Source organism: Gekko japonicus, unplaced genomic scaffold, assembly GCF_001447785.1.
Source record: "Gekko japonicus isolate JY-2015 unplaced genomic scaffold, Gekko_japonicus_V1.1 scaffold664, whole genome shotgun sequence".
NCBI classification, from domain to species: Eukaryota; Metazoa; Chordata; class Lepidosauria; order Squamata; family Gekkonidae; genus Gekko; species Gekko japonicus.
In genome coordinates, this window is record NW_015166441.1 from 579,303 (window position 1) to 592,598 (window position 13,296).

At 39.3% G+C, this 13,296-nt stretch overlaps 1 protein-coding gene across 2 annotated transcripts in view; it reads right to left on the reverse strand.

Moving 5' to 3' along the window:
• Window positions 1-4,080: 4,080 nt before the first annotated feature.
• The window catches only part of TXNDC12 (thioredoxin domain containing 12 (endoplasmic reticulum)), a 13,961-nt gene continuing 4,745 nt past the window's right edge, over window positions 4,081-13,296 (reverse strand). For both annotated transcript variants that reach the window (XM_015411970.1, XM_015411971.1), the window contains 5 exons: window positions 9,228-9,280; window positions 7,184-7,257; window positions 6,455-6,524; window positions 6,279-6,362; window positions 4,081-5,029 (listed from right to left, as the gene is read on the reverse strand). In XM_015411970.1, the coding sequence (XP_015267456.1) occupies window positions 4,950-5,029; window positions 6,279-6,362; window positions 6,455-6,524; window positions 7,184-7,257; window positions 9,228-9,280 (361 nt within the window). In that variant the 3' untranslated portion in view covers window positions 4,081-4,949. The remainder of the gene's footprint in view (window positions 5,030-6,278; window positions 6,363-6,454; window positions 6,525-7,183; window positions 7,258-9,227; window positions 9,281-13,296) is intronic.

The window sequence follows — 13,296 nt, forward strand, 5'->3', positions numbered from 1 at the left end:
AAAGAGGTAATTATATTTTCTAAACATTGGACAGTTTCCTTCAGCTACAAAGGAAAGCAATGGATTTTAACCAAATCCTACAAGGGGGATTAATACTAAACATATATAAAGCCCAATTTTTTCTCAGAAATAGAGATATTCCCTCCTCCAGTCCCACATCTTTTAAAGAGACCGGACAATAAGAAAAAATGTTAAAAATGCCTTTTTTGGCATCCTGTCTCCCATGTACAGGCTCATAATTTGAGGAAATCACAGACATAGGACATAAAGTAGATTTGCTGGTTTATTAAATTACATATTGTAGCTACAATGAACAGACAAGCTACTCCACCTGGTGGTTAATTGAATAGTATACACTTTTTAAAAAAGTTATTTTAAACAACTTCCCAAGCTTATATACATTTATGCACTTCTGCAGTGTATTTTTTCTAAAGAAGCATTTTTTTACCATGCAAATATACTAAATGGATTTTTTTCTTTTGTCCCAAGCAGAATGTAAACGAAAAGAGGTATTAACAGGAAGAATGAGTTGAAATACACTGCAGCAAATGCAAAAGTTGACATTAGTATGTTACTCATACTGAAAACAGTAACAACCACAGACTATGGGCCTGTTCCCTTAGCCCCGAAAGAACTGTACTGGGCCAAGCTCATATGGAGGTATGTTTGTGGGTACCAGCACCTCTAGAGAGTGAATCTACAGGCAACCATTCCAGTGGAGGTTGCAACACTTGCAATTCATGGCCTGTGTGCGCATGCATATATGTTATCTCACTTATATGTGACTACTAGTTTACATAAACAGTGCCTCCAAATAAACTCAACAGGCAGGCCCACCCTGTTATAACAAAATTGCAAAGGGTGATAGTACTCATATGTAAACAAAACCTAACAGACAACAGCGTGTCAGGAGCTTGTTAGCCAGCAAGGAGCTTTCTGCTCTCTATGGACTATGAACTGTGTCTAATGTGTGCCAAGGGACTATGATGCCAGGTGACCAGAGTGAGAGGCCAGCACACACACATCAGATAGTGTGCCCATGGCTTCCAAGAGGTTGCCCTGTTCCAGAGATGTTCCTACCTACACACACACAGCACCATGTTAGCAGCCATTTGCTGGATGTTCAAACTACAAGGACTGATTCCTCCATTATGTTTTAAGAAGCTGGCACATCTTCCCCTACCACACTCTTGTTGCTGAGGAGCACTCATAAAAGGATTTACCTTCTGCTTTTCCTTAACAAAGGAACTAGCTCAGCTACCCACCTGGAGAACCGGTCTTGCAGCCTCAAGACAAAAGGGGACAATCAACGCTAGCTGCTGACTCAATCATCATGCTAATCAGGTGTCTTTGGGCTACCAGCTTAATTGCATCAATCATTGTCCGAGCTAAGCCCCTCACTCCCACTGCATAAACTAATCAGAGAGAGGGGTTGTGTCAAGGAAGGAGTCCAGCAAGCCCTCCCCATGTGACACCCCAGAGGAGGTGGGCCAAGTCATGTGACTAGGACATGTGACCACCTCAAACCACCGCCAAGTCATGTGACTAGGATATGTGACCACCTCAAACCACCCCCAAGAGACATGTGACTAGGACATGTGGCCAGCCTGGCCCAGCCTCCCAAGCCCCCCTCATAAAAGGGGACAGCCGGCCATGTGGTTCCTCTCTCTCTCTACACCCCCTCAACGACCACTATACTCTCTGACTCTCATCCTTGTAGCTATCTGCTACCCATCCTACCCCAGGCTTTTAGTCTGCAGCTAAGGCCTACCTTGTGCTTTCTGCTGGTCAGTCTGCACACTCCATTTTCCTAGTATAATCCCCATTTTTCTAGTATTCCCTTATTTTTCCATTTGGCAAGCTTCATCTCTTCGGACCAGGTAATGTATTTCCCAACCAACGAATCTCCTGCTAATGCAAACGTGTAAAAATCTCTTTATTTCCTAGAATCTGAATATTTGTGTGTGTGATTGTGTATTGTTTGTGTCTGAAGATTTACAGTAAAAGACATTATTCTAACTAAAACTCAGTCTCCTTGTCTGTTACTGGTATTTCTGGAAGAGTGGCACCCTCTGTATATACAGGTGAAAGGTCCCTTAGCTGATTGCTTATTAATAATAATTCACAATTCCCCAATATTGATAATTAATCCAGAGCAATCAGGCTAACAAGCTCACCCGGCCAACCCACCGGGAGATGGCAAGGACAATGGTTGGGCCACAAACACCAGGGACCAACGCCCACCACAAGTTGAGGCACCCAAGGGACGAGCCAGGGACTGGGTGTGCCTCCTGGCAATGCAGGGAGACGGGGAGGATCCAACGGAACCAGCAGCCCACCAACCTGCGGCTCCCTGGCAACTCAAGGGGGAAGAACCAACAGGCTCAGCCCCAGGCCACGACGCCGAAGTACGTGTGAAGAAGAAGGCTGGTTGCCCGTTGGCAAATACCAGCGGCCGGTCAGCCCTTTAACTAATTTATTCTGAAGTGAAGCAGGTGTTAGAGGGGAATTAAGAGGACGGTGGTCTGCATACTCGGGGAGGATAAGAGTCAAGGTCGGGGTTGTAAGCAGGAGACAAGCTGCGAAAGGGTTGCTCCTAAAGGGATGCTGAGAGAGAGGGAGTCGACCAAACATTTGACCTGGGAACCCGACCTCGACAGGGCCTACTGTGTGAAGTAACACATGTGGAGCCCAGGAGTCTGAGGGATTGCACCGCTAAGCCTTCGTTTTCCCGTTGGACCCTCACCCCACTAACTCTGAACCCCCGAAGGTGACCCTGACTCGTGACACAGCAGAACATATTAATGCAGCACTCTGAGTGAATCTAATCGTTCAGAGTTTTTGTGCGCCTTCTTGGGAAGGTCACTGCACATTTGATTCAATATCAGTTGATCTTCAAATAAAGAGAAACAAGTTCAGGAACAACCTTAAAAACCAGTGATGGACGGAGAAGCTGCTTTTTAAAATAATAAATTTTACAAAAATGGAGTATTTTTACCCAAAAGGATTTTAAGCCATAAAGATTTTAATCCATATTAGATATTAAGATGGATATTGAACAGAAAAAAGTTACTATGGAACAGACATTTTACCATCTAGCCCAAGGGTGTCAAACTTATTTGTTATGAGGGCCGAATCTGACATAAATGAGACCTTGTTGGGCTGGGCCATGTGTGTCATAAAATGTAATGCCAGGTAGCAGAGATATAAACTTTATAAAGGACACAAACACAAAGGGTTTTTTTTAACTTTAAATAAAAACATGCTTAAAACATTAGCACTCCTGCAATACTTTGTTTATTTAACAGTGTCTGATAACTGACACCTCTTGCTCTGAATTATTGCATCAAAATGTCTGTGCTGTTGCAATCTTGAGTATGCTGTTCAGGTGTGTATCTGTAAACTGCAAACCTACTATGACGTAGCAGCAGCAGAACTGGAAGAAGCAAAAGATAGCCAGTTCCACTGTGGGCCTGATAGAAGCCCTCTGGGGGCCTGATCCAGCCCCCAGGGTGCATGTTTGACACCCCTGATCTAGCCTTTGAAAAAGGATAGTATGTTCATAAGTGATTGTCACATTACTTCATTTGGCTAGTATACAGTATAGCTTGTTTTTGTGTACAGTAAACATATTAAGTTTCAATGTACAATAGTTATTTAGTTTAAGAGGTGAAAGTTTGTTAAGAACCATTAATTCTTTTGTTTACAATGAGAATGAGTAAATGTTTAGACAAGGGCCTTTCCATTAAGTTTGCTGAAGTAGAGCTTCAGAATAGCTGAAGAGCCATAAAATGCTAAGAACATGTATTAGTGACATGAGAAGCAATTCTAAACCAGTTTACTCAGAATTAAGTTCCATTTTAGTCAATAGACCAGGAATGTGTTCTTAGAGATGCAACTATGATCACTTAATACATGATATCGGACATTAAGACTACAGATATCCCATGTATAAATTGTGTAAGGGAGAGGAAAAAAGACATTTAATAGGAAATCCACAATTTCAACACCAAACCCATGATTCCTAAAAAGAGGAGACAGAAGTTATTTGAGAAAAAACTGAAAAATAAGGGAAAAAAATCAAAAATCAATTTTATTGTATATTTTACCAATACAAAAATACAGAACAATGTGATGAGACAAGATATCCACTCAGAAGATTCAGCAAATAAAAGTGTATTAATGCACAAAGTACTTGAATATGTTATCTCTCTTCTGCTTACAAAACACCTGAAAGATGAATGTACAATGTAAGAGTTATGTTTCTGGCCAAACACAAGCAAGAGGACATATAGTTCTATTAAAAGAGAGATACATTTATACATCCAATATTCATCATGCTTTTTCTTGAACTGGCCAGAAAACTACTTGATGAACTGTCCACAGCAGAATCATCAATGAATTTGGCTTTGTACAAAGGCTCACATATGTGGTTATAATTCAGAGGGGAGGAATTAAAACCCAAGAGTGGAATCCTAAACATTCTTACCTGGAAGTTCTTACTGAAGTAAGGACTTCATAGGAAGCATGTTTAGAGGAACAGTCAAAGGGATTATTCTGTAAAACTAGTGTCCTCAATACAAATCATGCACCAGACATATCCTAATATTTTAAAAATGCAATTTAAAAAGGAGAGTTACCCCTTAAACACCAGTGAAGCTCTTTTTTTTAACTTTGTCAGGATCAAGGCATTGTTTCATTAAATAATACAAGTAATTTAGCTTTATTTCTCCTATAAATAGGCATCTCAGTGTAAACAAGAGAGAAAATAATGCTATACTTCATTTTATTTTATGAAAAAAAATTAGAGAGTATTTGATCTAAGAAGTTACCAATAGGAAAAGGTCTTCCCAGTACAGCTACAATTCCTTATCTGGTAAGTAATTAGGAAGGATAAACAGTCATATTATCTTGGATTTAAAATTTATATAAAACACATCGCTGCTGGATTATAATTCATCTCCAAGATGTTTTTTCTTGAAAGCATCACCTGTCAGCTTTGCTTCAGCCTCCTTCATTCCTTGTATAACTGTATTATTAAGAATAAAAGATGTGTCATACCTGGTTCATTTCATATAACAGATTAATATTAATAACACTAAGTACTAAGGAAAGCTTATAAAGTGAATACACACATGAAAAGTAAACAGTCGTTTATGTGCCAATACAATCCTTTCAATTTTCCCCTTTCCTTATTCATATTCAACCATTGTCTGTCCTCTTCTACCCAACAATAGATAAAAGAATAGGATTGGAAAATTTGCTATCTACTGTCAACCCTTTAATGAAAGACTCCCCAAATTCTCATTGTGGTCCCCCCCCCCCGAAAACCTAGTAACAGACACAACCTTTTAAGTGCGATAACATTATAGTCCTAATAGTTCAAAGTGAGATGGTACACAAAATTAATTCCAAATTCTTCTGCTTTCATGCAGGTTGTTCAATCTATTAATTCAAAACCACCTCCATAAAAACAAGTAACATGACATGAATACAATCTTATATATTTGAACACATAAATATAGTCTTATATATTTGAACGCGATTAAGCAAATATTGACATGGCTGTACCAGGACATAACTTCTATCAATTCATCACTAACAGTCTCAATGATATCTTCATAAGAGCTGACTGTAAATAACTCACATGAGATCGATCTATACTTTTTATATCTAGCTGAGCAGGTGAGATCAAAAGCCCGGGTAACTAATCATCCCACAACTCAAGAGGACTAGCTCAACTGCATTTACAGTGGACCAGCTCCAGAGCTTATTGATGGTACAGATTTGCTAAGACAGTATAGTGGTATGTCAGATTTCCTTTTCTTAGCATCTTTAAAGAGTAGGTTCATGTATGTGGCCAGCTGGGATCTAAAGAGCCCCATTCATTTCTCCACAGGCAAGGAGGCTTTAATGATGTTTAATTCTGACTCCAATTACTCATTGCTGAACTGGAAACCTCTTACACGATTCCCCTAGCCTCCAGAAGTGGTTATTCTGGATACTGAAACTCCTGTGGTGAGACCTTGAAGACCTGCCATATGCCTGAATGCTCACATGCAGCCCATTAGATTCAAGTTATTATACTGCACAAGCCAAAGGCAACATCATTATATGGCCAATTTCCCCCCCATAGCCATCTCTTATTATCCTTAGAAGGTATAATTTTTATCTCCGTCTTCCTTGTTAAAAAGGAAATCTGGCAAAATTCATCCGAAAGCTCCCCATGGTTGTAGTCAACTGAGCTGGAGTGCAATTTGGACCCAATCCACTCATACCTTGTTCAGCATTGGTATAGAAATACTTATAACTTGGGTTTCCTCTCTCATTTATGATTTCTGGATGGATATTTCCACTGGGATCTGTGAAATGGAGAGAACAATTAAATATCCCTGCATTGGTAACAGTGGAAACCCAAGAGCAAAAAGCAATGATTCTGATATGCCACCCTTACCCATGAAAAGGATTCTGGGAATGTAGCCACCATCAGGACTAAAAGCTTCATCCTTTGGTTCTTCTTCATCCTGCAAATAAATGGTGACAATAAAGGAATACTGCCACTGCTTACATATCCCTCTTAAAAGTTTACTTCAATCAAACCATCTGTCTTTTTTCAAAAAGTTGCTTAGTTTTAGGAAGCATAAATGCCTTGAAAAGAAAACAAATTACTCCAATTGGTTATACTTGTCCACAGCGTTCTTTAGCAAAAACAGCAAGACACAGCTCCAACAACAGTTCAAAAATAATATACAAAATCAATGAAGAAGAGAAGAAGAGATTGGATTTATACCCGCCCTTCACTCAGAGTCTCAGAGTGGCTTACAAACTCCTTTCCTTTCCCTTCCCCACAACAGACACCCTGTGAGGTAGGTGAGGCTGAGACAGCTCTGACAGAAACTGCTGTTTTTCGAGAACAGCTGTGACAGAACTATGGCTTGCCCAAGGTAATCCAGCAGCTGCAAGTGGAGGAGTGGGGAATCAAACCCGGTTCTCCCAGATTACAGTCTGCACACTTAACCACACCAAACTGACTCGCAGGAGCTCTTTCTTTAGAAATATGAACAGTATCTTTTATTAACATTCTGCATCTATGTGAATGTCAGAAACTATATTCAAAGGAAAAAACATGGAAAACCATTCCATTCTAGTGTTATAAAAAAGACATAACTTAAATTGACTTTACCTCAAGGTTGACCATCACAAAGTTATGGGCAAGCTCTGATATTTCCTTAGATTCAGCAAACTTTGGTTTTAAAGCTAAGAAAATTAGAGAAAGGAAATTAAATTAAGCAAAAGTGAAAACAATGACCAATAAATTACACAATTTCTAAACACTTCATCTTTAACACAACTGCTCTGATCTGTGTTCCAGTCCTATTGAAATCAACTGAGCATAAATTATTCATGACTGACTTGTCTCATTGTTACCATAGGACATAAGCATGTCTAACTGTCACTAATTTTTGAACAAAATTCAATTATTGATTAGTCACCTCTAACTGAATTGATCTGTGTGCCAGTTCTACTCGGAAGATCAGTTCTCACTCAATGTTCCTTCTTCACAGTCAGTGAACATTTCAGCTGCCTTTAGCATGGCATTGTTTCTTTGTAACGGGTTGAAAGAATCTGAATCTGTGACAAGATCACTTTTCTGGAAGGCCAAGGCTGATTAATTTCAGAGGGCATCCCGGTAAACTAAGCGGCAAGCTTAGATTTTGGATATAAATCTGAGATCTGACTTTTGTGTTAGTTGGTGTTGAACTGTTGTTGTTTAACTGTGAGCTGCTTTGAGCTTTTAGGAAAAGCAGTTTTCTAAATAATTATTTCAAAAGTAATATAAGCATAGCCCTGTTATACTTCAGGATGTGTGTGTATATATATCTATATAGCAGGGGTGGCCAAACTGCGGGACAGGAGCCACATGCAGCTCTTTCACACATATTGTGTGGCTCCTGGGAGGGCAGCTGGGGAAGTGATGGGGAGGCATGCCTCCACGATCCCCTTCCCCGGCCAGTGTTCCCATCCCTGGGTTGGCTTGAGGTGGTAGTAGGGAGCAGAGAAAGAAAGCAACTTTAACTTCAAATATGTTTTCAAAGCCCCCCCCCCCCACCAGATTGAAGGCATTTGTCTCTTTAAATCTTAAGCTGGCACGGAGGGGGGCTTGGAGGACACACTTAAAGTTGCTTTCCTTCCACCTCTCTCATCCTCTCTCCCTCCCCATCTATTTGCTTTTCCTTCTTTCTTTCCTTTTTCCCTTCCTTCCTCCCACTCCCATCTATTTGCTTCTTTGTTTCTGTTTCTCTCTTCCCTCTCTTTCTACCTCTTTCATTCTTTCCACTTTTCTCTCTCTTCCTTCCTCCCCTCCCTCCCCATCTATTTGCTTTCTCTCTTCCCTCTTCCTTCCTCTCCTCCCTCCTCATCTATTTGCTTTCTTTCCACACTTCTCTCTCTCTCTTTGCCCCTTTCTTTTTTCCTTTCTCTCCCTTTCTTTCCACCTCTTTCATTTTCTTTCCACCTCTCTCTCTCTCTTAGACAAATAAATATTATTAGTAAAAAATTAAATATCATGGGGCAAATAAATATCATTATCTGTTTTTACCCCTTTTGCTTTTATTTTGGCAGTCTCATGTAATGTTAATAAAAAGCAAATTTGCATATTTTTTCAATAAAAATGTGTAATATTTGTTCATGTCTTGTGGCTCTCAAACATCTGACATTTATTTCTTAGGTTAAACGAGTTTGGCCACCCATGATATATAGCCACAGTGTTCATACATTAGAAAAGGCAGCTATTTCAGCCTTTTCAGCACACACTGAAAGAAGCACAACTCCAAAACTGTTTAACAAAGTGTAACTTGAACATAATAGGACAATGCTCTCTGCAACATGCCTTCAAACGTCCAGGGGGATAAGTGCTGACCAATGTTTCTAGTGAAAAATGTCTATGTTGAATGAAAAAAAAAACTTACATTTGAATCCAGTACATAGAATTAAGAGACAGTTCTCAGTTTCACCACCATATTGGGATGAGGAGAGACTTTACCAAGTTAAACTACCTAGTTACACACCAAATGTTAACACTATAAAAAGAGCATACCCTGAACCTTTTTTAAAAAAAAGACAATATTAACTAAAATTCCTGTTAAGACTTTTCCACTTAGGATAATAGCCTATGAATTCAAAGCATAAAAAGGTCATGGCTGTCATAGAAAGTTAGTCTACCCTACCTTTACAAGCACCACACCAAGACTTATGAATGATTATCATTATAGGCAGTCCACTGAAAGAGACCAAGAAAACACACACACAGTTAATGTATTTCAGTTTCCTTGATATGCAATTTCTAAATATGGTTTCTATAAGGAAAATCTTGTTGACACTTTATTTCAAGATCAAGACATCTTGACCTAGTAACAGACTTGCATTGTACTATGCATGTTTACTGGGAATTATGTCTTACAGATGGCAATAGGATTTTTTCCAGCCTAATTTATTTGCTTTAGGCCACCAGTAAGTACCCAGTTAAACTGAAATGTTATCCCTTATCAACAGCCTACTTGCCACAATGGGAACTGTGCAGTAGGAGCCCTGTCTATGTCTCCCTCCATGGACAAAAGTATCTCATTTACTAGCAGCTATACAATGAAATGTATCTTCCTACATCAGTCCAGCTCATAATTACTTTGCCTTACTGTGTTGAAGATAGATTCCGTGGGTGGGTGGGTGGTGTTGGCGTCAGTCTGAAGCAGCAGAACGTTTGAGTCCAGTGGCACCTTTAAGACCATCAAAGTTTTATTCTGGGTATAAGCTTTCGTGTGCATGCACATTTCTTCAGATGTGCATGCACACGAAAGCTTATACCCTGAATAAAACTTTATTGGTCTTAAAGGTGCCACTGGACTCAAACTTTGTTGTGTTGAAGACCGTTCTACATGCTGGAATAAGCGGATGTCAACTGATTTCACTAGTACCTAGTTCACATGCAGCCATTTTCTATTAATTCTCCAGAACACGTCATTCTCTGCCATCCATAAATCATATGTTTTGAGCCAGGGTGGTGTAGTGCTCCGAGTGTCATCCTAGGATATGGGAGACCCACATATGAATCCCTACTCTGTCATGGAAGCTTGCTGGGGGACCTCGGGCCAGTCATACACTCTCGATCTAACCTACCTCACAGGGTTGTTGTGAGGATAAAATGGAGAATGATATAGGATAGCTGACTTGGGTCCCCAATGGGGAAAAGGGTGGGGTATAAATGAAGTAAAATAAATAACACTGCTTTTCTTTTTCTATCTAGTATGAAGATGGGAAAGCTAATTAGATTCTAAAGTATGAAACTGCATGGCTGTTTTTGTTGAACATATAGCCATACTAAATACAAGCTATTTCCAACTCTTTACTTTCTGCCACTGGTAAAAAAAACCCACATTCCAATGCAAGTTCTCAGAAAATTACAAAACTTTTGGAGCATCATAAGGTGCTCTGCAGCACAATCCCACATAGTTATTCCAGTTTAAACCTAAAGAAATATATGAGCTTAAAAAGGGGTAACTCTGTAAAGAATATGTATTGTTATTAAACAATCCCAGAGGAAACCATACATACAACTTTCCATACAACTTTCCCTTTCCATGAGGTACGAGGAACAAGTATCGAGGTAACCAGTAGTTGTTAAGAAGGAATCTTTCAATAAGTACTCCAAAAATAATCAGGTTTAATGAGCAAGAGCTACCATGGATATTAGACCTGTGTCAGTAGCACCTAGGTCCCAAATACCTAAAAACAGTTTTCTATGAATCAACCTATAAATGTGCAAGTAACTAGTAAGGTCATGCCTATGATTTACAAGTATAATGCAAGAGCCATCCTTAGTCACAAAGTTTGGCAGATGTGGGCAGACAAAAATCTAGGTGGTTCTAAGGGGCTAGTCAAAAATGTTAAGACTAAGATAAGCATTCCAAACTTTATGATCAAACACGCTATTTACTAGAAAGGAAAATGAGTTTTTCTCTATATGTGCCTTCAAGAAAATGAGGAATTCATCTTAAATATGCATTAAAGTTAAAATTATAAACCTTTTGCATATAATTTTAAGGGGGATTGACATATTCAGGGTTGTCGTCCTCTTGAGTAAGTGCATAAAGAAAGCCATACCCTTCATTCTTCCCATCTCTTATTCCCCCCATGTTCCTTGTTTACAGACTATTCCATTTTATCATATCGTTAAGCCTTACCTACAACTGAGAGATGCTCTTACTGCATGTAATTGTTTTGCCTTTTACTGCACTGAAGTGGGAATGGATTGCATCCTATGTTTTCCCATAAAAGCTCACAGAACATAATAAAAAAATGATTATAAGAAAAACCATAACTAGCATAGGAATTATAATAGCTACATACAACTCAGCTTCTATGTCTGAGGCTGCTCACTGATAATATTAGTGCCCAAGAAGTGTACCTTAGAAACAAAAACAGAAGACTGAAAACAGTTTTATTCAATGAGCCAAAGCCACAATAATGAATAAAGGAAAAATGTAAACTTCATATAGAATGCAAATATCTATTTACATTTTGGGATCCATTTTTTGTGGGGGGAAACAAATTCAGTACCATGTGATTCCATTCTAAATTTCCTTGCTCTAACTTATGTGGCCATTAGAAAAGGTATTTTAAATGTTCAGGAATATGTTAACAGCTGTGCTCTGGGCGCTCAACAGCATGTTGACGTAGTTGCTTCCTAAAGCAATACTACTCCATAGTTTGCTCTCTGCTTAATACCTTGTCTCAGTGAAGAAGGTGGGCTATAAATAAAGTAAACAAAATAAAATACAGAGAAGTATGCTTCTTTCTAGTATATATTTCAAACTACTGAGCTCAGAACAGTGATTTACCAGACTCTATTAATAGGTCTGTCATGACCTCCAGGGGGTCACCACCTTCAGCTGCCACCACTCTGGACTTCAGGTTCCTTGAGAAGGCCCAGTGTACCCTCCCAAGCCCATCCAAAATGCCCCCTTTTAAGCCGAGAACTATAGGCGTGATGACCAGGCAGAGAGCATTAAACAAATGGTTTATTAACACAGTAATGGGGCACTGAAAACAAGACAAGGTGCTTAAATATATACAACAGTGTTTAAAGGCAAAAATAACCAAATCTAACACAACTACCTAGTTCACTTAACTGGTTACTACTTCAAGGCCCACAGCCCTCTTATACCAGCCTGTGCCTGTACTTACTCTGTCCCAAGTGAGGGATCTTTCTCCTCAGACCAGACTATTCCCCTCAGTTTAACTCTGTGAGAGGGAAGACCGCAGAAGAGCAAAAGAACACAGTTTCACAGTTCAGAAAGCTTAAGTTCCATTCCCTCATACACTCTCTGTACACTGATTGGCTAACCATTGTGGTGGTCTGAACGAAGCAGAAGGGATCGTGCTCCATCTGCCTTCCATCTGCCTTTATATATGAACTATCTACAATTTCAGTGTATCTGAGTAAGTGTGTATGCACATGAAAGCTCATACCACAAATAAACCTTTGTTGGTCTTAAAGATACCACTGGACTCCAAATCTGTTCTTCTGCTTCAGACCAACATGGTTTCCCGCCTGGATCTACTTTCTCCTACATTACACTTGTCATCGAATCCCATTGATATGTGCTAAAAGCACAGTTTTAATTGTGTGTTACCAATACTGAAGTGCATTCAACTCAGTGACACACACAAATATTATAACTGACATTACAACAGCAGCATGTCCCTCATACAAATGAAGTTCAGCTCCAAGTACAAAATAACTACATACTTCTCAGTTTACCAGACCAAAATCTCATACATCTGAAGATCAGCAGGCCAGATCCAGCCAGAATAGATGCCAAACTAAAAACTGAAACTACCAAATACTCTAATCAAAAACTGAAAGGCAGTATGTGGGTGTAACTCAATCATGTGCATAGGACTGGAGCCCCCTTAATTTTAGTAGCAGACAAAATAGGGATCCCTAGCGTGTAATGGTAGAAAACAGCAGAAAAACACCAAGGGAAGACCATCAAAGATTATATATACTTGAAATGTCTGAGTATGATATATTGAATAAGTATTTAAATTACAAATAAATGCCTATAATGAGTGGTCCACCACCCAAAACAAATACAGTGTTCCCAATTATAATCATGTGTGCTCATGGCATATCATACATCAACACTGAGATACAAATAAACAAATTTGTGTGTTGACAGCACATATACTAAAATTGGAATGATACAGAGAAGATTAGCATGGCCCCTGAGCAGGAAT